The 21,763-nt window shown below is 50.5% G+C and overlaps 3 protein-coding genes across 7 annotated transcripts; all 3 read left to right on the forward strand.

Annotated features, from left to right (window-relative positions):
• The first annotated feature begins 118 nt into the window (after positions 1-118).
• Positions 119-7,823, forward strand: LOC146251741 (PHD finger protein 20-like). Its single transcript, XM_084679622.1, has 18 exons — positions 119-218; positions 1,214-1,316; positions 1,785-1,956; positions 2,247-2,331; positions 2,531-2,607; positions 2,724-2,937; positions 3,031-3,126; positions 3,208-3,324; positions 3,420-3,479; positions 3,565-3,870; positions 4,024-4,104; positions 4,297-4,407; positions 4,762-4,922; positions 5,007-5,106; positions 5,194-5,389; positions 5,477-5,825; positions 6,005-6,293; positions 6,414-7,823. Exons 2-18 carry the CDS (start codon positions 1,234-1,236, stop codon positions 6,566-6,568), a joined length of 2,652 nt encoding a protein of 883 aa, XP_084535748.1. The 5' UTR covers positions 119-218; positions 1,214-1,233; the 3' UTR covers positions 6,569-7,823.
• Positions 7,824-7,899: 76 nt separating this feature from the next.
• On the forward strand, positions 7,900-17,057 carry LOC146251742 (protein NDRG3-like). Of its 5 annotated transcripts, XM_084679624.1 has the most exons (18): positions 7,930-8,047; positions 8,623-8,700; positions 9,141-9,272; positions 9,403-9,435; positions 11,496-11,601; positions 11,825-11,945; positions 12,040-12,102; positions 12,209-12,269; positions 13,405-13,491; positions 13,616-13,672; positions 13,882-13,985; positions 14,100-14,165; positions 14,257-14,308; positions 14,439-14,486; positions 14,612-14,647; positions 14,757-14,808; positions 15,761-15,927; positions 16,321-17,057. In XM_084679624.1, the coding sequence occupies exons 3-18, from the start codon at positions 9,216-9,218 to the stop codon at positions 16,366-16,368; spliced, it is 1,158 nt and encodes a 385-aa protein (XP_084535750.1). In that variant the 5' UTR covers positions 7,930-8,047; positions 8,623-8,700; positions 9,141-9,215; the 3' UTR covers positions 16,369-17,057. The 5 variants fall into 5 exon arrangements, with proteins under 5 accessions (XP_084535749.1, XP_084535751.1, XP_084535750.1 ...); XM_084679623.1 differs by lacking the exon at positions 8,623-8,700 and having other exon boundaries at positions 7,900-8,047; XM_084679625.1 differs by lacking the exon at positions 8,623-8,700 and having other exon boundaries at positions 7,900-8,047; positions 15,761-17,057.
• A 177-nt stretch (positions 17,058-17,234) lies between these two features.
• On the forward strand, positions 17,235-20,660 carry edem2 (ER degradation enhancer, mannosidase alpha-like 2). The gene is made up of 11 exons (XM_084680416.1): positions 17,235-17,549; positions 17,638-17,748; positions 17,929-17,968; positions 18,093-18,198; positions 18,286-18,411; positions 18,857-19,068; positions 19,193-19,334; positions 19,424-19,548; positions 19,697-19,841; positions 19,924-20,045; positions 20,137-20,660. The coding sequence occupies exons 1-11, from the start codon at positions 17,440-17,442 to the stop codon at positions 20,590-20,592; spliced, it is 1,695 nt and encodes a 564-aa protein (XP_084536542.1). The 5' UTR covers positions 17,235-17,439; the 3' UTR covers positions 20,593-20,660.
• Positions 20,661-21,763: the final 1,103 nt, after the last annotated feature.

Raw genomic sequence — 21,763 nt, forward strand, 5'->3', positions numbered from 1 at the left:
TAATTTCCTATTTTTCTTTCTCTTGCGTTTTTCCTTTCTCAATTAACGATTTCGATCTTGAAACCCTAATGATTCGGTCTAGTTTCCGCGCATGCGCGTGCGTTCGCTTTGTAGACAACGATTCACCTCGTTTCGTCCGCGCGAGCTGCCCCACGTTTCTCGAAGGATTCGTGCAAGTGCATGCGTCACACACCATAGAAAACAACAGGGAGCACGAGGTAAAGTATCGTTCTTTCATTGTTGTATTTATAAATACTTGATTTCAATGCAGCCATATTCCTGTTATATGGTAGTCAAAGTTCCAGTACAATCCATACGGTAGATGCTTATTTTATAGATAACATTAGCTAGCGGGCTAAGCTAGCAAGAAACTTCAACACGCGTGAAGGATGCCTGGCAAGGAGTTTTAGAACGTATATCTTGCGTTGCTTTAGCAGTCGTTGAACATCTTATTTGAGAAATGCAAACACAGCTCAAATTAAGTGAGAATTGTTTTTTTTCTTTACTGCACTGTTTCCTTACTACCATTACTAGATCAATTGGGGGGAAGGTTTTTTATTTAGCTTGTTAAATGCAATGAAGCTAAACGGCCCAGCCGAAGATGTCGTAGATGCTTGATTGACAGTAACGGTGTCCAATGAAACATCTGAATAAAAATCTCTCATAGTTTTATGACCAATGAGGTCATTTGACTTCAGCGGCCGCGGACATGAGCGTACAGACTAATATTGTTGCTTTTGTAACTGATTGGTTTCATATCAGAAATACATTTCATGCATTTAGACAGAAAATAAAAACAAGTTATTTGGGGAAAGAAGCCCGCGAGTCGTGTCCAGGTTGCCTACGGTGCATGCATATTGTCCCCTAACATGTCAAAAGTCGCTTATCAATCAAATAAAATAGCAATTTTAATCAAAGAAGTAAACTAGTGACGTATTTAAATGCACATTTAGTGTGTTGCACATCAGTTGTCTGTTGTCTGAAGAAAAAGTTAAACCCGTGAGCGCGCCATTTGACAGCTGTCAGGCCTCTGTCATAGATTGGGTATATTCGTTTAGATCGGCGGTGCACCCGTTGGGCGGAGCATTCTAATAGAAAAAATGTGAATAAAAACAAAGCATCTATTCAGTGTGAACCAAATGCACCTACATTTTAGCAGTTTGTTTAATAAGCATCTTGTCTAAAAAAAAAATCACCCCCCCCCCCCAACAAGGAGGTAAGCAAGTCTCCAGGATGACCAACAGTCCCCCCCAAAGACGAGGGATCCAGTTTGAGGTGGGGGCTCAGCTAGAGGCTCGTGACAGCCAGAAAAATTGGTGAGTAGCAAACTTTCTAGTGGTCCACGCCTACATGAATACAAAGGGTCAGTGTATTATACATAGTATCATGGTTATAAACTAAATTGAAATGACCACCACGACTCTTACTCAACTGATGCAAAAACAATGTGTTTTGTACATGTCAGCATGTAGTGTATGTATGCCAGACCAACAGACATACATTTGTATCTCTGTGTTCATTTTCAAAATGTCACACCTTCATGTCTCAGATCATTCGCAGAAGACCATTTTGGTGTCTTATCTCTTGATGGAGGAGGACTATTTCCTGTCTGGTGTTACTCCCTTTCCATCCAGCTCAGCTGGCTGATATATGCGTGTAAACAGAACCTAGACTGGAGTCACACTGTTAATGACTGACCACAGTGCGTTCCCTCGCATTCCTGATCTATGCTGCATGTAGCCGTCTACTCCACCCTACAACACATCCCCCTCTCCCCTCCACAGGTACTGTGCCACCATTGAGAAGATTGACCTGGAGCAGGAGAAAGTGCTGATCCACTACCGCCAGTGGAGCCATCGCTATGACGAGTGGTTCGACTGGAACTCCGCCTGCTTGCGGCCGCTGGAGCGCGTTCTGCTGAGGAGGGAGGGGCTTCTGGAGCCCCGCCCCACGCCGGTGAGGCGAGGGAGGGGGGGGGGACATGATATAGTCTACAGGGGCTGCCCTCTACTGTGCTGTCCCACCATCACCTCTATCCACCTGTCTTCTCTTCCCCTCCTCTTCTGTGGGGTCTGATGTCAGGGGAAGGGTAGTACACAGTCACTGTCCAATCAGAGGAGAGAAGGTTAGCACCAGCAGGAGGAGCTCTAGGATTCCTCCCTGCAGGTGTGTGTGGCTGCAGGGCTTGCTTGGTATCACAGTGTGTATGTTCACTGAGGATCTGTGCTGTTGTTCTGCCCCGTCAGATGTTCCGGGTGAACGAGCGTGTGCAGGCGTGCTGGTCCGACTGTCGCTTTTACCCAGCCAGGATCCTGCAGGTCAACCAAGATGGTGGGTCTGTCTCCCTCTCTGCTCTGGAGCTCTGTCAGCAAGGAGTTAGAACCCCTAGTCTCCTCTAGCCAATTAGCAATGTCATCACCTGGGGAAATGTCCGGAGGTTTTCATCTGATGTGGCTGTCGCTACTTAATGTGTGTTTTCTGAAAGAGTACTGCGTGGCTGATGTTGCTCTGTCTGAACATGTTTCTTCAGATACCTACACGGTGAAGTTCAATGATGGAGTGGTGAAGAAAGTGAAGGCAACCAAAGTGAAGTCATCTAAGAAGGAGGTCTGGTCAACTATTTGGAGTGATTGGATGGGTCTGAGTCAGGGACTGGACCCCCCTGCTGTCTGCGTCACAGTGAAATGCTTGGATTTGAAATGTCAAATGATGTGTGTGTGTAGACTGGAAGAGCCAGCCAGAGAGCCAGAAATCTGGAGAAGAACCAATCAGACCAGACAGAGACTCGCCCAGCAGGGGGCGACGCATCCGAGCAGAATGGAGCGAGGGAGGAGAAGGTGGAGGAGGAGGAGAAGAGAGGTGAAGAAGACATACACAGAAAGCCGGAGGAGGAAGTCGCAGAAAACACGCCACCCGCCAAGCCCGCCCAGCCTGCAGGTACAGAGCGGGGGAGGGGAGAGCGAAGGTGGGGAGCTTTAATTGGACTCAAATAGAAGATAATGTGCCGACGTTGTCATCCCTTTTCCCCAGGGACTCAGCAAAGCAGAACAGAGCCCAGGAAGAGGAGGAGGGGCTCCTCATCGCTCTTCTACAACACCAAGAGGAAGAGGCCAGGCAGCAGTAGAGGTATGGCCGTCTGGCTGCCTTCAGGCCTGCCGTTCTGCGTGGCTGTCTGCGGTTTATTCATCTGCTCTCCTTCTTCCCCAGACAGAAGCAGTGGATCCCAAACTCAGCAGGTTAGATCGGAGGCAGTCCCAGGAACTTCAGTGTTAAGCTCCTCTCAGACAGACAGCCAGGCCTCTGTTGAACCATCACCAGACACAGGTCGGTACTGCAGTACTGACTCCCTCCCCTTCTGACTCTACTGCCTCCCCCCCTCTCCGACTCTACAGTACTGACTCATATCTTTGCCACAACAGAGATTGTACTGAAGCGCCAAGTCCACCTGCCAACCACACACAAGTACAGCAGAGAGCCCCGTAAGTGCAGACGCACCGTGACACGCACGTCCGATGCAAACCCCCAAAGCACGCCCAGTGATTTGAACGTCTCTCTTCTCTCTAGTGTACAGAGTGATTAAAAACCAGCCGCCTCCCATCCTGTCCATTGAGCTGGACCACAACCCCTTCAAGTGTCAGGCTGCAGGCTGCACCAAGTCCTTCAGAAAGGCGTCCCTGCTGCACTACCACGTCAAGTATTATCACGAGGATGACCAGCCGGCCGGCGGGCTGCAGGCAGCCGGCCAGGACACGCCCGCGAAGACGCACGCCCTGTCGGAGGGGCGGGGCTTCCTGAGCGAGAGGCGGAAGGAGAACCAGCAGAACAACAACCACCTGCACGACGACAGAGAGTTGAGCACCACGGAACCAGGTTGGGAACCCAGAGCCATGTTTAGATGGAAGCAGGGCCTCTTTAGTCTGACTGGAATACATTAGACCAGAAGTCCGTCTCTCTCGTCGGGCTGCATACACACGCATGCTGACTGTTATTTACCGACCGGCTGACTGTTTCTCTGTTTTCTAGGTTTGAAGGTCAAAAAGAAGAGAGATAGAAGCTTCCTCCGTGTCGTCCTGAGGAAGAAGAAGAAAAAGAGGTCCAAGTCAGGTGCGTGTGAGCTTGTGTGTGTGTGTGTGTGTGTGTGTGTGTGTGTGTGTGTGTGTGTGTGTGTGTGTGTGTGTGTGTGTGTGTGTGTGTGTGTGTGTGTGTGTGTGTGTGTGGGGGGGGGGGGGGGGCCTGCGTGCGTGCGTGCGTTCACCTGCTTGTGTGGCTGACCAATTCTGTTGTTCCCTCCGACAGAAAATTCCCACAGTGAAAACCTAGGCTCCACTCTATCCTCTCCCCAGCCCCGCCTCTCACACACACCTTCACCTCTGACCTCCAGGTTGAAACACGATGCCTACTTTGATGGTGTGTATCCCCACCTCCCCCAGCCCACACACACACACCTGCGCTATTACCAGACTGTAACTGCTAGAACCATGCAATTATTGTTGTGGACGGATTATATTCCTTTAATTTTGACCAACATTTTGTAGGCAGGGTGTATGAATGAGGTCTCCATCAGGCCCAAATTGTGTTTTTAGGCTGTCATCCCAGCCATGTCTTGCTTACATACTTACAGTTTGCTATTACAAGGTTGTGGGTCTTCCAAAGCCAACGTGTGTAGGTCCATACATGCTCTTGTCTACCTGTGTGTGATTGGACCGCCTGGTGGTTTGTCCAAATCCTATTGGTCCATGTTTCTCTCCCCCCCCCCGACAGAGGAAGACAGTGATTGTTCAACAGTGAGCGCTGAGTGGAGCGAGGAGGAGCTGGATGTGACCACACCCGTGTCTCAGCAGAGTGGCACTGCAGCGACACACGACTGCGACGTCGTGCGCTGCGTGTGCGAGGTCGAGGAAGAGAACGACTTCATGATTCAGGTGAAGCCCGCAGGACACGCACGCAATCACACACAACGACCTCGCTGAGTAGCGACGTGTAACCATTGTAACCGTGTGTTCCAGTGTGACCAGTGTCTGTGCTGGCAGCATGGCACGTGCATGGGCCTGTTTGAGGACAACGTCCCCGAGATATACATTTGCTATGCTTGCAGAGAGACGGCAGGTAAGAAACAGGCGGGTGCGTGTGCGCTGACTCCACTGCGTGTCGGCCTACGCCTATAACATGTTTGTGATCCGTGGGCTTCCTCAGGGCAACGTCAGAGCCACCAGTACCTGTATGACAGCGACTGGCTGAGCAGTGGCTGCATGTTCGGCCTGTCGTCTGTGGAGGAGAACTACTCCCAGCACAACGCCAGCAAGATGGCGGCCACCCACCAGCTGCTCGGAGACCTGCAGCAGCTCTTCCTCCTTTTCCACGGCCTGCAGCTCAAGATCAGCATCCTCCAGTGAGTCCCCGGGGGTCAAGGGTCAAGCGTGAGGTGAACCCCCCCCGCGCACTGTGAGCTGACAGTTTGTGTTGTCCCTGTGTTTAGAACAGACTCCCATCCTGACCTGAGGCTGTGGCAGCAGCCCTGGAAGCAGGGCGAGGGGCCGGAGTCCTGGCCGGTCCACACAGCCCAGCCTGAAGAGGAGCAGGCGGCGGAACCCCCCCTCCCCGCCCCCTCTGAGAAGGACGCGGGCGTCGACTCGTGCCAAACGTCCTACATCAGCAGTGAGCACTGCTACCAGAAGACAACCGCGTACTACCCAGGAGCCCTGGCGGTGGAGACGCGCGGCTCCGAGCTGGAGCACAGCCTCCGCCGCAGCGAGGATCTGATCTACGGGGGCTCCGCAGAGACATACCCCGCCACCACCAAGACCCCAGCCCTGGACACAGACAAGGTGAGCCGCCTTCGACGGGGACCAAGGGACACGACTCTCTCTCTCTCTCTGTCTCCTACGCTCTGTATGTGACTGTGAGACTGTTGAGTAAGCTACCTGGCAGAGATGAAGTGAGACTGGTGCACGCATGCGTTTTCCAGAGCTGGGACTACGGCTGAATGTGTTTGTGTTATTTTAAGGCGGAGGAGTTCCTGGCCGACGAGGAAAAGTGGAACAGAGGACCTCCGGAGACTTCAGAAGAAGCCGATCCCACACACACGCACTCTGAAACGGACACGAGCACACAACCTGACGCGCACACAGACACACACATTGACGCCCACACAGACGCAGCCCGTCCCACCCCCTGTGTGGCAGCAGTGGAGCGCGGGCAGCAGCAGCAGTGGCAGCTGAACCTGCTGGATCACATTCAGGCGGTCCAGAACCAGCTCACACACAGGATGGACTTCATAGAGAAGGAGCTGGATGGTGAGGCCCTGTCTGATCTTTTCTGATCTGGGTAACTTGGTACGATGACAATTTCCTATGTGGCAGTTTTTGTGAGACACTAGTGGACTGAGGTGTCTCTCTCTCCTCCCTCTCTCTCAGTGTTGGAGAGCTGGATGGACCACACTGGAGAGCTGGAGCCCCCTGACCCTCTGGCCCGCCTCCCGCAGCTCAAGCAGCGAATCAGACGGCTGCTGGCAGACCTGGGCACGGTGCAGCGCATCTCTCTGTGTTGCTCCTCCAGGGGGCGCGACTGAGCAATGTTATTGCCACATATCATTTGCAAAACGGGTGTAGACATCCAGTAATTGAGTAGAACTCCACAGGGGAACGGAGAGGGCCCCCATCAGGCCTCCACTCCGCCTGCATTAGGAGAACAATCTGAACTGTGGCCACTGTACATTCCTCGTTCCTATGCTCTTGATTAGTAGCACTTATTTAAAGCCATATTGGAGGAAGCCAGGACGTGGACTGATCAGACAGACTGGAACCCCTAGTGAATATTAGCATAAGCTTCTGTATTCATGGTTATTATTCATACTTTATATCGCTGTAGAGTTTTGGATGTGTAGAATATAGATATGATGAAGACAATAGTCTTCTGTAGTTTTGTAAGAAATATAGATTTTTATGGATATCACATGTTGTTGACCTCATTTAATTAGATAATTGATTGATTGTCCTATGCATATTTGCAGTTAGACTTTTATTGAAATGCTTTTTACAGTTATGAGTAACAACAATTTGTAGGTTTAAGATTAAGTCTTGAAAGAAGATATTTGCCTCCCTAAAATAAATGTCATACCAACATTTTTAATTACGTTTAGATATTTTTTTTATTGGCAGGTGTTTTATAGTTTCTTAAATTAGCATACGAACTGCCTCAGTCCCAGATTAAGAATGTACCAAAACAAGCTTTTGGTAGGTTTTTCAAGGATGTAAAAGCCACTGTGCTGCATGAGAAGAACAAATGTCTTGTTAGCGATAACTCCGATTTCACATTTAAACTGTACCTTGCATAATTTAAATATGTAAGATTTGTGCTACCTAAATATTTTAAGTTGTGTCCTTATTTTTGTTATATTTTGTGTTTTTGCCATGAGTAATTTATTTTTCTGTAAGTTTAATTTGTCATTGTGTATCGTGGCAATAGGTGTCAGAAGTCAAATCGCGCGTCCGTAAGAGTTTAGCAGGACGGTCAGTGTGTTGTGTGCGTGTTGCTTTATACATGGCAGGTTGGTTTAGCAGATGGCCCAGTATGTACAGGCACAGCAGTAGGCCTCTACCTTATGGCCGAGTTGTGATTGCGATTCCACACCAAAACAAAGCTTTAGAGACTCATTGGACATTCATTTGACTAGATTATTATATATCTAACTAGTCCCTGTCCTTATCGGTATCTGTGCGTTAAGCAGGTCATCTCATCTAGATACCCCCACCCCCCAATAGTGGGACATTTACAGTACTGATGTTTTGAAACAATTTCATGACATAAAATGTTTTGACTCCAAATCACGTGTGCGTTGTTGTTTCTGTTGATGCTGAAAACAAATTGAGACGTCAATAACGCTATTTAAAAAGCTTTCACGAGTCGGAGAGGTTGAGAAGCTCCGCCCCAGAAGCTCAGTCCGCGTGGAGCAGTTGACACAACCACCAGCTAGCAGTCAAATACCCTCATAGACATACACCTGAATCTCCAATTACCAAGCAGCTAGCCCAAAATCTTCACAGAACTGGTGAGTACAAAACTGCATTTGTGTACATAATGCAGCTACCTAGCCAACGTGGCAATATTTGTCGACTTAAATAGGAGTGACAACTAGCAAGTCAAACGTCTGCTGCTGGCTGCGCTAGTTTTCCATCAATACGTTAGCTAGCTACGCTTCATCCATGTCTTACAGTAGTCGTTTCTAATGAATTCTGACTTATGTAGCTAGTCTACCCATCAAGACTAGCTTTGACACCGCTGTTTTCAAGAGGGCCTGATCTAGTTGCATCCTGATCTGGCGTTATCGTGCAAGATAAAGCTAACCTAATTATAGATAGTGGTTGGCTCTTCGGACAGAGACTGATGTCAGCTTGCTTGCTAATTCGAGCAAGGCTAGCAGCTAGCTGCTGGCTACACGTTAGATATAAATCAAATTAGCTTGGTAGTTAACCGAATCTAAAGCTATGTTGCTGTGAAGGTTAACATTAAGTAATGTCCATAGAACTAATGCGCGTATCAATATATTGACTTTTAATTTAACGAGGGATAAAACAGTAGCTCATTAACTGGCTGTCAAAACCCTGATGGATGGTTGCATTTTAGAGACGAGAAACAAGATGGTCTGAAGATAAATACTATTCCCAGCCTGACCTGGTTTGTGGACTGAAGGCAGACAGACAGGTAGACGGACAGACAGTCGGAAAGGAAAGACAGTGACTCCCTGAATGTCTGTCAGATTGCTTGTATCTGCCTGTCTGATGTGTTCTAGGTTGGGTAGATGTAATCTAGGCTGAGCTCTGTGATTAGACATGTTTTGCCCCAGTAGAGAAGGCTGGCAGACAGCGCTCTCCCAGGAGCTGCTCCCCTGGCTGCTTATCAGTGAGCACAGTTAGAGTGTGTGTGTGTGTGTGTGTGTGTGTGTGTGTGTGTGTGTGTGTGTGTGTGTGTGTGTGTGTGTGTGTGTGTGTGTGTGTGTGTGTGTGTGTGTGTGTGTGTGTGTGTGTGTGTGTGTGTGTGTGTGTGTGGGGCAGCATCAGGCATCTAGCAGCTGTGACTATTCTTTTTGATATTTCTCTTGTGACCCAGCCTTAACACTGTTGCTCGTGTGTATGTGTGAACAGTGAGGTGTCTGCATTCGGCTTCCATCCCAAATCCACTTCTGTCTGAGGTGTGACTGACAGCTGTGACAGCCTATCATGGAGGAGCTCCAGGATGTCCAGCTGACTGAGATCAAACCCCTGCTCACAAACCAGGTCAGGGGGAAGTTCCTGTCAGTGGGATCACTGTGTTTACGGATGTGTGTGTGTCTTCCTGTGAATCTGTTGCCTGATGAGGGACCGTGTGCAAAAGCATGGTGGCTCACACTGTCTCCTCTCTCTGCAGGGCGGCCGGAACTTCCAGGACTTTGACTGTCAGGTGAGCTAATAGGGAGGGGTATGGAGCTGTGGGTGGGGGGTGAGGAAGTGTGTTAGTGGAAGACAGATATGCATGGCTTATTCATTGGACGGAGGGTTTGTGGGTGATGATTTGAGTGGTGAGATGCATATGGCGTGTGAGACTGGCTGAGGGATTGGGAATGTAGTAGGTGTTTTAAAAGGTGTTTCAAGGTGTTTTTTTTAAAGAGAGGTGTGTGTGTATGGGTAAGGCGGACGGTTTGCCTGATGAAGAGGCTTGTTATGGTAAAAGTGCATGGCTATCCAACGCGATGCGTGGAAGCAGTCGAGAAGCTGGTTGTCATGGCAATGCCTTCACTCCAGGGAGGATGTTGCTGCTCTCTTCCTGTCTCTATGACAACCCAACTCCAACCCTACCAGCTAGAATGCACAAGATTATGTCAATCACAACTGATGACAACAATCAGAGTTGGCACAGAAATGGTGTGGCATTCTGGAGGGTGCTTCCATCTGTGAGGTCTTGTGGCACCCTCTAGAGCCGCTGTGCTGAACTGCAGATGTCTCCAACCGGCACCTGGAGCAGTTAGGCTGGTGAGCTCTCCTCTGCGCTGCTGCAGAACATGCCTGCCCCTCCCCACCTCCCCATGCTCCCCCCCACCCACTCCTCCTCCAAATTCTGTTATCGAAGGTAGGCACCTCTGCAGTTTGACTCTCCCTCTCTCTCCTCCTCTTCGGTTCCTCCTTATCCGTCCCCTCCTCTGGTCCCTCCCCCTTGGTCCACCTGACCTCACTAATCCCTTCACCCTGGGCTCACGGCCGACAGACGGCCATGGAGGCTTTGTGTTTAGCCTGCCAGAAACTCCACGCTCCCCCCGCCCTCCCCCTTTCTCTCTTCTCTCTTTCTCCACCCCACCTTGACAGCCCTGGCTAGCTCACTCCTTCAGTCGTGCCTCTCTCCTTCCCTCTCCACACATTCTCTCCCCTGCCTGGAGAGCAGCTGCTGCCATCAGAAACCCTTTGCTCGTTCCCGCTGGGCTGAGCTCTCTGTTCTCCGGTGGTCTCTGCGCCGCTCTCCTCTGCTCGTTTCCCGCGGGCCCGCCCTCCCTCCTCCAGCCACCGCCCTGCTCGACTCCTCTCCTCGTTCCTCCACGCCTTGTCTCTCCTCCTCTCCCGTCCGCTCCGCTCCCGGCTCTGCCCGCGTCTCCCTGGCGACACCATGACGGACATTCTGGACCTGAACCAGATTGCCTGTTCGGTCATTGGAGTGGTGAGTGGAAGCTGCCGTTTGGGGCTCGTGCTCGTCTGCGTTAGCCGCCGAGGGTGTGCAAAGTGCCATGAGTTGTATATCGGCTGATACTGGGTGTTATGTGCTGAGGTGTCGGTGCTGTTTGGTCATGTGTTGAGCGAGGCTGCCCCCCGGCTGGCCTGTTTCATTGAAGGCAGCTGTGTGTGGGTGAAGTTGATGGAGGGGGGGGGGGGGGCTTCTTAGTCCTCTTATTGCAGCTTGTTGACTGAGGTTGGGAGCGGGGGTGGGGGTGACATATCTGCATTCAACATACCGATGAGGAAGGAGGGGGGATATAATCTCGTTGTGAAAAGAAAAGGGCTAAGGCAATGAGGGCGGGGGGGGGGGGGCAGGGGGGGAGAGGAGAGGAGAGGAGAGGAGAAGGGCAGATCACCCGTTTTTATTTCTATTACTGAGCAGTCGTCATGGTAACCAGGATAGTGTGCCTTGATTTTATTTTATTTTTTTCTTCTTCTGGAAGAGCCTACCCTCTCAAAACACACAGGCACGCTATGTTTAAACTTTGCCTGTTCTGTTTGCAGGCTTCCCAAGGTCTTCTCTTTAATGCATGTGTCTCTGACCCATTAACAGATATTAATGAGGTATTAGAGGCAGATATTTTCATCGACAGATAATTGGATTAAGACGCCCGCTAACCATATCTGGGCCGCTGCAGGGATGTGTGGGTGTGGGTGAACACATGATGGAGCTAACCTTGAACAGATCTGGTCAACAGGCGCCGGCCCTTGTGTATGATTGGTTGGAAGGCCCTAACGTGTGCTGTTATTGGTTGACAGGAGCATGACATTGAGACCCTCCATGGCGTACTGCATGTGACTATGAGGGGCGTTCCCAAGGGCAACCGACCTGTCATTCTCACCTACCATGACATCGGTTTGAACCGTGAGTAGCACATCTCTTCTACCAGCCGCACCAGCACGAGTTGGCATTTTGATGGTAAATCATGTGCTATGGCAAATATTTCTTTATTGAACGTTGCTGACTAACTTGATTTAGCAGGTAAATCTAGATGTTTGGCACAGTTATGGTAAATCTGGCTATTTAATACTGTTGCGGTATGCGTACCTCAACGACTGTGCTAGTAGCTGTACTTGTCTCTCTGCAGACAAGTCGTGTTTCAACACTCTGTTCAACTACGAGGACATGCAGGAGATCACGCAGCACTTTGCCGTGGTCCACGTGGATGCTCCTGGGCAGCAGGAGAACGCCCCGCCCTTCCCTGCTGGGTACTGCGACATCACTTCCTCATCTTTGTCTTCCTGCTCCAAACTCGCAGGACCCCTCTCTTATTTGTCTCTCTCTCCCTCTCTGTTTTTTTAGGTACCAGTATCCATCTATGGATGAGTTGTCTGAGATGCTTCCATCTGTTCTCACTCATCTGAAGTAAGTGTTTCTCCCTGAAGGAAGGTGTGTGTGTGTGTGTGTGTGTGTCTGTATGTCTCTGTGTGTCCGCATTTATTTGACTGATTGCGAGGATTTGCGTTGCCAGGGTGACCAGCGTGATTGGCATCGGAGTGGGAGCAGGAGCCTACATCCTGTCCAGACTGGCAGTAAGTCCTCTGTACTTAAAACAGCACAGTCCACACCTGTCATGCATGCTCCCAGTACCACAGCACAGTCCACACCTGTCATGCATGCTCCCAGTACCACAGCACAGTCCACACCTGTCATGCATGCTCCCAGTACCACAGCACAGTCCACACCTGTCATGCATGCTCCCAGTACCACAGCACAGTCCACACCTGTCATGCATGCTCCCAGTACCACAGCACAGTCCACACCTGTCATGCATGCTCCTAGTACCACAGCACAGTCCACACCTGTCATGCATGCTCCCAGTACCACAGCACAGTCCACACCTGTCATGCATGCTCCCAGTACCACAGCACAGTCCACACCTGTCATGCATGCTCCTAGTACCACAGCACAGTCCACACCTGTCATGCATGCTCCCAGTACCACAGCACAGTCCACACCTGTCATGCATGCTCCTAGTACCACAGCACAGTCCACACCTGTCATGCATGCTCCCAGTACCACAGCACAGTCCACACCTGTCATGCATGCTCCCAGTACCACAGCACAGTCCACACCTGTCATGCATGCTCCTAGTACCACAGCACAGTCCACACCTGTCATGCATGCTCCCAGTACCACAGCACAGTCCACACCTGTCATGCATGCTCCCAGTACCACAGCACAGTCCACACCTGTCATGCATGCTCCTAGTACCACAGCACAGTCCACACCTGTCATGCATGCTCCCAGTACCACAGCACAGTCCACACCTGTCATGCATGCTCCTAGTACCACAGCACAGTCCACACCTGTCATGCATGCTCCCAGTACCACAGCACAGTCCACACCTGTCATGCATGCTCCCAGTACCACAGCACAGTCCACACCTGTCATGCATGCTCCCAGTACCACAGCACAGTCCACACCTGTCATGCATGCTCCCAGTACCACAGCACAGTCCACACCTGTCATGCATGCTCCCAGTACCACAGCACAGTCCACACCTGTCATGCATGCTCCCAGTACCACAGCACAGTCCACACCTGTCATGCATGCTCCCAGTACCACAGCACAGTCCACACCTGTCATGCATGCTCCCAGTACCACAGCACAGTCCACACCTGTCCTAACCCTTCATGCTCACCCCTCCTGCCCTCCCGTCTTCAGCTGAGCGAGCCGTCTCTGGTGGAGGGACTGGTACTCATCAATGTCGACCCCTGTGCTAAGGGCTGGATGGACTGGGCTGCATCAAAGGTGAGTACAGACACACGCTCATGCACACATACACACACACACACACACACACACACACACACACACACACACACACACACACACACACGGTTTTCTGTAGGCTGAGCGGTTGTTTCTTTTTCAGCTGAGCGGCTGGACTAGTAACCTGGTGGACATTGTGATGGGACACCACTTCAGTGATGTGAGTAGAGGCGGTCTCTATCAGCTGGAGGTCTACTGTTTCCACCAGTCTCTTTCTCTCCATTTCAGCTTGAAACTCTGCTGTGCTAAAGGAGTCCATTAGGTTTATACCTCTGTTTGGCCTTGTCTCTATTCCGTCTCAACGGAGGCATTTTCTTTTTACTCTGCATCAACGTGTGTGTGTGTGTGTGTGTGATCTACCATCCTCAGGAGGAGCTGAGTGACAACCAGGAGATAGTCCAGACGTACAGGCTCCACATCTCCCAGGACATCAACCAGGACAACCTGGCTCTGTTCTGCTACTCCTACAACAGGTACCATGTGATCCCTGCTCCAGCCATGCATGTGACCCAAACACCACGGCACGGTTCTCCGTCAGCGGCACCACGGAGACGTCATTGTGTGTGTGTGTGTGCTTGTTTTGACAGCCGCCGGGAACTGGAGATGGAGAGGCCCATCGTAGGTCTGACTGATGACACAGCCAACACGATGAGGTACGCTTCCTGCTCCCCGGACACGGTAGCCCCTGCTGGCCCGCTGGCCCCCCTGCCTGACTGGCTCTGTGTGTCTGCTCCTTCTGTTCAGGTGTCCTTCTCTGCTGGTGGTCGGAGACACGGCCCCCGCCGTCGACGCCGTGGTAGGTGCACCCTTTTATCTTCCTAGCAAACGCTCTGTCCAATCACCTCCCTCCCTCGGTTGTACCTGTCAGCCGGTTGGTTAACCTGTTTTTTTTGTTGTTTTTTTTTATTGCCCTCTCTGGTCCACAGGTGGAGTGTAACTCCAGGATGAATCCCACCAAAACCACCCTGTTGAAGGTAGTGTGAGTGTGAGTGTGAGTGTGAGTGTGAGTGTGAGTGTGAGTGTGAGTGTGAGTGTGTGTGTGTGTGTGTGTGTGTGTGTCTATTGAGTGTGATTCTGAGCATGCGTTTGTCCTCCCTAGATGGCTGACTGTGGCGGCCTCCCTCAGGTGGTCCAGGTGAGTCATCTCTGTCGCCAGGCAACGCTTTTAAAGACCAAGGCGTCATTCAGCTGTTTTGGGTGAACTCTGACCTTTTTTGTGTACGTGTGTTTGTGTGTGTCCGCAGCCTGGCAAACTGGCTGAAGCCTTCAAGTACTTTGTCCAGGGGATGGGCTACAGTGAGTGCACCTTCTCTTCCTCTGAGCATGCTGCTGTTGTAGTACATGTGTTCTAACTTAGTCTAGTCTGACTGATCTATGTTTCCTTCAGCTCTGTGTGATTATTTCAAACATTTTGCCTGTGTGATTCATTGTTGTATATGTTATGATCTGTACTATGCGATGAGTTGTTAAAGGTACTGAAGTTTAACAAGCACACATACACACACACACACACACACACACTCAAGATTGTTTGTCTGTCTCTGTCTGTCTGTCTGTCTGCAGTGGTGCGTTAACAACAGGTGTAAGTAGCTGTTTGATGCTTAGATGATGTTCAGCATGGCGTGCATGCTGCTCCTACACCCCTCCATCCTGCTGTGCGTGCGTGTGTGTGTGTGTGCGCGCGCGTGTGTGTGCGCCTTTTTTGTTGCGTGTCCCTCTATACGATAATATTATCTTGATAAGCTGTGTGTGTAAGTGCATGCAACAGGTTGGACTTTCCTGTACATTCATTTTTTCCTCGACAGTGAAAATGAATAGCAAACTACGGGGGAGAATAATGAATCCAGACACCCAGACGTCACATGGTGACAGACATGGTGACAGACAGAGTTGGGGTCGGACCGGAGACAGTAGACCAAAAAATGGCCCCTTGGAAGACAGACAGACAATCAGTCAGACAGACGGGCATCCTGACAGACAGACAGACGGATGAGGCCAGATTGATTCATTATTCGTTTGGGCTGGGGATCATCAGCCTGGTTGTCATGGGAATGTGGATTCAACCCCCTGAAGCCCCCTGCCATGTGCATCCTCCTGCCCGGCCACAACCACGCCCCCCATGCCTCACCACACCCCTGCCCCCTCCCACCACCACCTGTCTCCCTGAGGGACTGAAACGCTAAGATCACAAGTTCAAGTGTAATCAGTTCTTCTCCCCCCCCCCCTCGTCCTCCTTCTTCTTCTGCAGTGCCCACCGCCAGTATGACTCGCCTGGTTCGATCTCGTACACACTCGGCCTCCAGCATGGGATCAGTGGAGGGAAGTCGCAGTCGCACTCACACCAGCTCACAGCTAGAGGGCGCCAGCCCAGCCAGCCCTGCTCACAGCAGCCAGACCAGGCCACAGACCATGGAGGTGTCTTGTTAGATCAGCCACCGTGCTGATACTCACCCTTCTCTCTCTCTCTCTCTCTCTCTCTCTCTCTCTCTCTCTCTGCGTATGCCCCTTTGTCCTCCCATTCTGGCTCACCTTTTATCTTCACTCTGTGTCCCTGTTTTTCAAACCTTTTCCATACGTTTTCCTCTCTCCATTCCTCCCCTGTTCTTCCTCTTTAAGCCTCAGGCTGAAGGTCTAAGGTACCTGGCTGCCTGTTGATGTCTACCTGCCTGGCAGCCTGTTGAATTTAGCAGCCCGGCCTTTTGTATTTATAACCCTATTTGTATTGACGACTCTGTTTATATTGATTCCTCTTACTTGTATTGAACTATTTGTATTGATAACTTATGTGATAACTACTTGGTTTGTCAGGCAGAGGAGAGACAGGCCGATGTCCCAAAGCCTGTCCTGCAGACCTAGAGGTCGTCAAAGCACCATCTCCCTCCAGTACCCAGCACCCAAACCCTTTTGTCTTGTACGCAGAACCAAGCCCTTCACTCAAACCCCTCCTCTCCATCTTCAGTTAAGGATTACTATTATGTTGTGAATTTGTGAGGTTTGGGTTTACAAACTGATGTAGTGAATATTCTGTCCTACCGTTGGTACTGAAAGTCATCAGGAAGCATGACTATGACATTGTTGGATTTCTTTTGTCTAGATGTTTGTTTCAAGCTAGTTTGGTTTCAGTTATACAGTCTTGTAGATATTGTCTTTGGGGTTGTTTTAAAGCAGCAGAGAAGTGTTGGTTAAACCCAGGGGCCAGGGTTTAGGCTGCAGGCAGGGGCTGTGGTCACTTGTCAGGGTGAAAGAGAGTATACTTCTTATGGTTAGGGTTAAGTTAAATAATTGGGTGGGGCTGCATACTGCCAGGTTAACAAGCCTACTCCGGACGAATACTAACAGGTTTGCACTATCATGAAGCATTCCAGAGGCGTAATGTATTAAACCAGACTTATTTCATGTCTATCACTGCTGTTGTTATTGGTATCATCACTATCATGGTGGGTCTGATTGTACTGTAGCAGGTGACTGTGGTGATGCTTCGTTCCTCTGCTGACTATTATTACTGTTTGTACTGACGATGAAATAAAGCTAAGTTATACTATCCAGCCCGCTGTGACTCTTTCTATCCTCTGTCTAAATGTATTAGTTTGACAAGATGTTAAATGGACGTTCACGAAGGCTTCTGTGGTTGTCGCCATCTGCTGGCGTACATGTTTTGCTCTTCTGTCTTTCGTCAGCAAAGACCGTCAGCAATAACCAAGCGCATGCTCAGATGGATTGAGCTAATGCTCTTACTTCCGTAGCCACTTAGCTCATCTATGTAGTGAAATGACTTAGTGGAGTTTAGGATGAATACAAGGGACATAATCACGACCTATTCACGAAGTGCAGTATCTACAGCATAGGGTTATGATTAGACGAAAAGAGAACTCAATAGGGCAATATTCTTCGCTTCATCTGTGTTCTCGGTAGCCACTCAGTGTCTTAATGCTTATTAGGTTGTTGTGCACAGCTGTTCTGGCACTAAGCGTCTTTCCACTGTTAATGAACAATGCCACGGGACACGAGTTTACAGATTCGGACATGGAGCACTACAGGTAAGGATAATGCGACTATGGCGTAACTCACTAGCAGTTTTCTTCCAACTCAACACCTAGACAACTCATTGCAATCTCTCACACACAGAGAGAGAATCAAGACAATGTTTTATCACGCGTACAACAACTACTTGGACAACGCGTTCCCCTATGACGAGCTGCGACCCTTGACGTGTGATGGTCAGGACACCTGGGGCAGGTAGGGCTGAAGCTAGATGCTTTGGTTGGTAGTACCAAACAGGTTGGACAGGTGGGGGTGATAGCAGGATTGTGGTCAAATGTATAGGAAAGACCCGGCATGGAGCAGAAGTATAGTAGTATTATTTTCTGAACATTGTCGCCTAATAAATATCCCAATGACCCTGTTGTCCTTCTCCAGCTTCTCCTTGACTCTGATAGATGCCTTGGACACCCTGCTTGTGAGTTCAGTTTTACTACCAGTTGTCTCTCCCCTGACTTCATTGAGATGGTGACCACCAGTGATGTAGACTAGACCAGTAGAGGACCATGCTCTGTTTGTGACCTCCCTGTCTTGGGGGGCAGATCCTGGGGAACCACAGTGAGTTCCAGAGAGTCGCCTCCCTGCTGCAGGATACGGTGGACTTTGACATTGACGTGAATGCATCCGTGTTCGAGACCAACATCCGAGGTGAGGGACAAGGACGTTCGGCAGGAAAAATATGAAGCGCGAGGCTATTTGACTGGTCCCAGTTTGACTGTGATGGTCTGTGTCCAGTTGTGGGAGGGCTGCTGTCAGCTCACCTACTGTCTAAGAGGGCAGGGATGGAGGTGGAGTCTGGTTGGCCGTGTTCAGGACCTCTTCTCAGGATGGCCGAGGAGGCTGCGCGCAAACTGCTGCCTGGTGAGACTCACCTCGAACCCACACATAACCCCTCACCCCTCATGCATACCCCTTAACGCTCATACATAACCTCATACATAGGTAACGTCACATTATTGTACTCGCTGTGAAATTTATTATTGTTGCTTGCTTTTTCCACATGGTACACCCTTGCACTTTTGAGGTTCATGTTGTTTAGTTGTAACTTGTTGAACTACATGCTGTTATGGTTTTTCCCTTTGGGACTTATTTGGTTTTCACAATGTATGCTTCATATTTTGGCTACCCGTAATGTTTGGGGCTTTCTCGTTGTTATGATCAGTGACCTCTGCACTTTTGTAAAGCTCTCTATTGGAAGTCGCTTTGGATAAAAGCGTCTGCTAAATGCGTAAATGTAAAATGTAAATGTAACCTCTCACCCCTAAACCCTTAGCCCGGTCAGTAATAGTACAACTTTGTTTCCCAGCCTTCCAGACCCAGACGGGGATGCCTTATGGGACAGTGAACCTCCTGAAGGGAGTGAGCCCCACAGAGACCCCTGTCACTTGTACGGCCGGGGTGGGGACTTTCATCCTGGAGTTCGCCACCCTCAGCCGGCTGACAGGAGACCCCATATTTGAGGAGGTGGCCAGGCGAGCGCTGCGCTCGCTGTGGAAGACTCGCTCGGACATCGGACTGGTGGGCTCACGGGCTGTGGCTGTGTTTCTGCCCGTCCATCTCATCCGCCTGGCTAGCTTCAGCTGTCGCGTCGTCCACTCGTTTGCGATGATGTGTTTTTGCGTGTCTGTCTCTGTCCGTCCAGGTGGGAAACCACATTGATGTGCTGACTAAGAAGTGGGTGGCCCAAGACGCAGGGATCGGAGCTGGGGTGGACTCGTACTTTGAGTATCTGGTTAAGGGCGCCATCATGCTGCAAGATGAGGAACTGCTCACCATGTTCCATGGTAAATCTATTGCACTCAACTAGACTAGAGGTTGTTGGTGTTTTTTGTCATTGTTATGACAGGATATGATGTTTGCTGTTGATCCACAGAGTATGACAAAGCCATTCAGAACTACACCAGGTTTGATGACTGGTATTTGTGGGTCCAGATGCACAAAGGAACCGTCTCCATGCCAGTCTTCCAGTCCCTAGAGGCCTTTTGGCCTGGGCTACAGGTAAACTACACCACCCACAATCCCTAGCGGCCTTTTGGGAAGCTACACCATCCAAAGACTTTAATCGGTCAATGATACCGTCTATACATAATCCTTAGACACCTACAGCCTGTGTGTCTTTCTGTGTGTGACTGTACATGTTTTCCAGAGTATGGTTGGTGACCTAGACAGTGCTGTGAGGACCTTCATGAACTACTACAGTGTATGGCGTCAGTTTGGGGGTCTTCCTGAGTTTTACAACATCCCTCAGGGTTACACTGTGGACAAGAGAGAGGGCTACCCACTACGTCCTGGTAAAGAACACCATGATGATGATGATGATAATTATATTACCCACTCAAGTACCCATTTTCAACGACTGTGTGTGTGTTTCAGAGCTGATTGAGAGTGCCATGTACCTGTTCAAAGCCACTGGGGACCACACCTTCCTGCAGCTGGGGAGGGATGTTGTGGAGTCTCTGGAGACCATTAGCAGGGTGGACTGTGGCTACGCCAGTGTGAGTGACAGTGTTTGTGTGTGTGGTGTGTGTGTGTGGATGTCTAGTATGTCCAGATCTTGTCACCTGACATGCGTGTGTCTCTCTCCAGGTTAAGGACATGCGCGACCACAAGCTAGACAACCGAATGGAGTCCTTCTTCCTGGCAGAGACCATCAAGTACCTGTACCTGCTGTTCGACCCCTCCAACTTCCTGTTGCAGCCGCAGGCCTGGGAGGAAGGGGCGGGGCCTAGCGAGGACTGTGTCCTCGGGGCGGGGGGCTACATCTTCAACACGGAGGCCCACCCCCTGGACCCTGCGGCGCTGCACTGCTGCAGCCGCAGACCCCAGGAGCGCCAGGAGCTCCAGGACATCCTCCTGCACCTATCAGAACCTCCGGCCCCTACTCAGGACAGCCAATCAGAGGACACGCCGATGCCTGGCCAATCAGAGAGTATTGCTCTGAAGCCAGGGGCGCGAAGGACCGCCCCTGTCCTGTCCTGCCCCATGCAGCCCTTCAGCACCCGCCTCTCTGTCCTCGGACAGGTTTTTTCTGACAACACTTGAACTTGGCTCACTTCACTGTTTTTGTTTGTCACTACCTTTTGTAGATTAAAGATATTTTATTTATCAAAGCCTCTTTTTAATTCCATGTGATGTTGATTTTGACTGTCGAGCTGTCGCCTGAGGGGGCCAACCGACGAGCTCCCCTCTCCTCCCTCGCTCACGAATACATCCATGAAAGGCGTGTGTGTCCATCCACTCCCCTTGCAGTGGGGTGTGTGTGTGTATGACTCAGTGATTGTGTAGACAGGTGTGAGTCTGTCTCATGGGGTCTTGTGTTTGAGCCCCCGAGGCTCCAGTCCACTCAGCATTCCTGGGGTGTTAGCAGTGGAGCCACTGTGGAATGCTGCTCCTCGCTCGCCTCCTCTCCTGCATCTCACCTGCTGCAGCTTCCCAAGCTGCTCCCTCCTCGTGTCTCCCAGCACTCTGGTCTGCTGTCCTCATGCTTCCTAGCCTCCTAACCTCTCATCAGGCATCCTAGCCTCCTGACCTCTCCTCATGTCTCCTAGCCTCCTGACCTCTCCTCATGCCTCCTAACCTCTCATCAGGCATCCTAGCCTCCTGACCTCTCACAGATATCTTAGCCTCCTGACCGCTCCTCATGTCTCCTAGCCTCCTGACCTCTCATGTCTCCTAGCCTCCTAACCTCTCATCAGGCATCCTAGCCTCCTGTTCTCTCCTCATGTCTCCTAGCCTCCTAACCTCTCATCAGGCTTCCTAGCCTCCTAACCATTCTCACGCCTCCTAACCAGTTCTCATGCCTCCTAGCATCCTAACCTCTCCTCATACTTCCTAGTGTCTTAACCTCTCCTCATGCTTCCTAGCCTTCTCCAGCTACAATGCCAGCCTAAGCTTCCAGAAATGGCAGAACGTGTAATACCTCAGACTACAGCTCCTCAGCCCCTCCAGGACTTTCCAACTAACTCAAACGGTCCAGCACCTGGAAGATCCGCCTGGAGACTACAGTGTGTGTATATGTGTCTTTAGGAGTTCTGTCCACCCTAATCTACCATCCACAGAGGGAGACAGGTCCAGCCACCCATCTCTCTCTGGGCTTAGGGAGTGGCAGCAGCAGGATTGACTGGATCTAGCAGAGGTATTCTGCTGTTGGACTAGTGTCTAAGTTGGAATTGTTTATAAGGGCAAGCCCATTGTTCTCGGCTGAGCGAGGGCA

This window comes from Hypomesus nipponensis, chromosome 18 (genome assembly GCF_054491055.1).
Source record: "Hypomesus nipponensis isolate SF chromosome 18, ASM5449105v1, whole genome shotgun sequence".
Classification (NCBI taxonomy): domain Eukaryota; kingdom Metazoa; phylum Chordata; class Actinopteri; order Osmeriformes; family Osmeridae; genus Hypomesus; species Hypomesus nipponensis.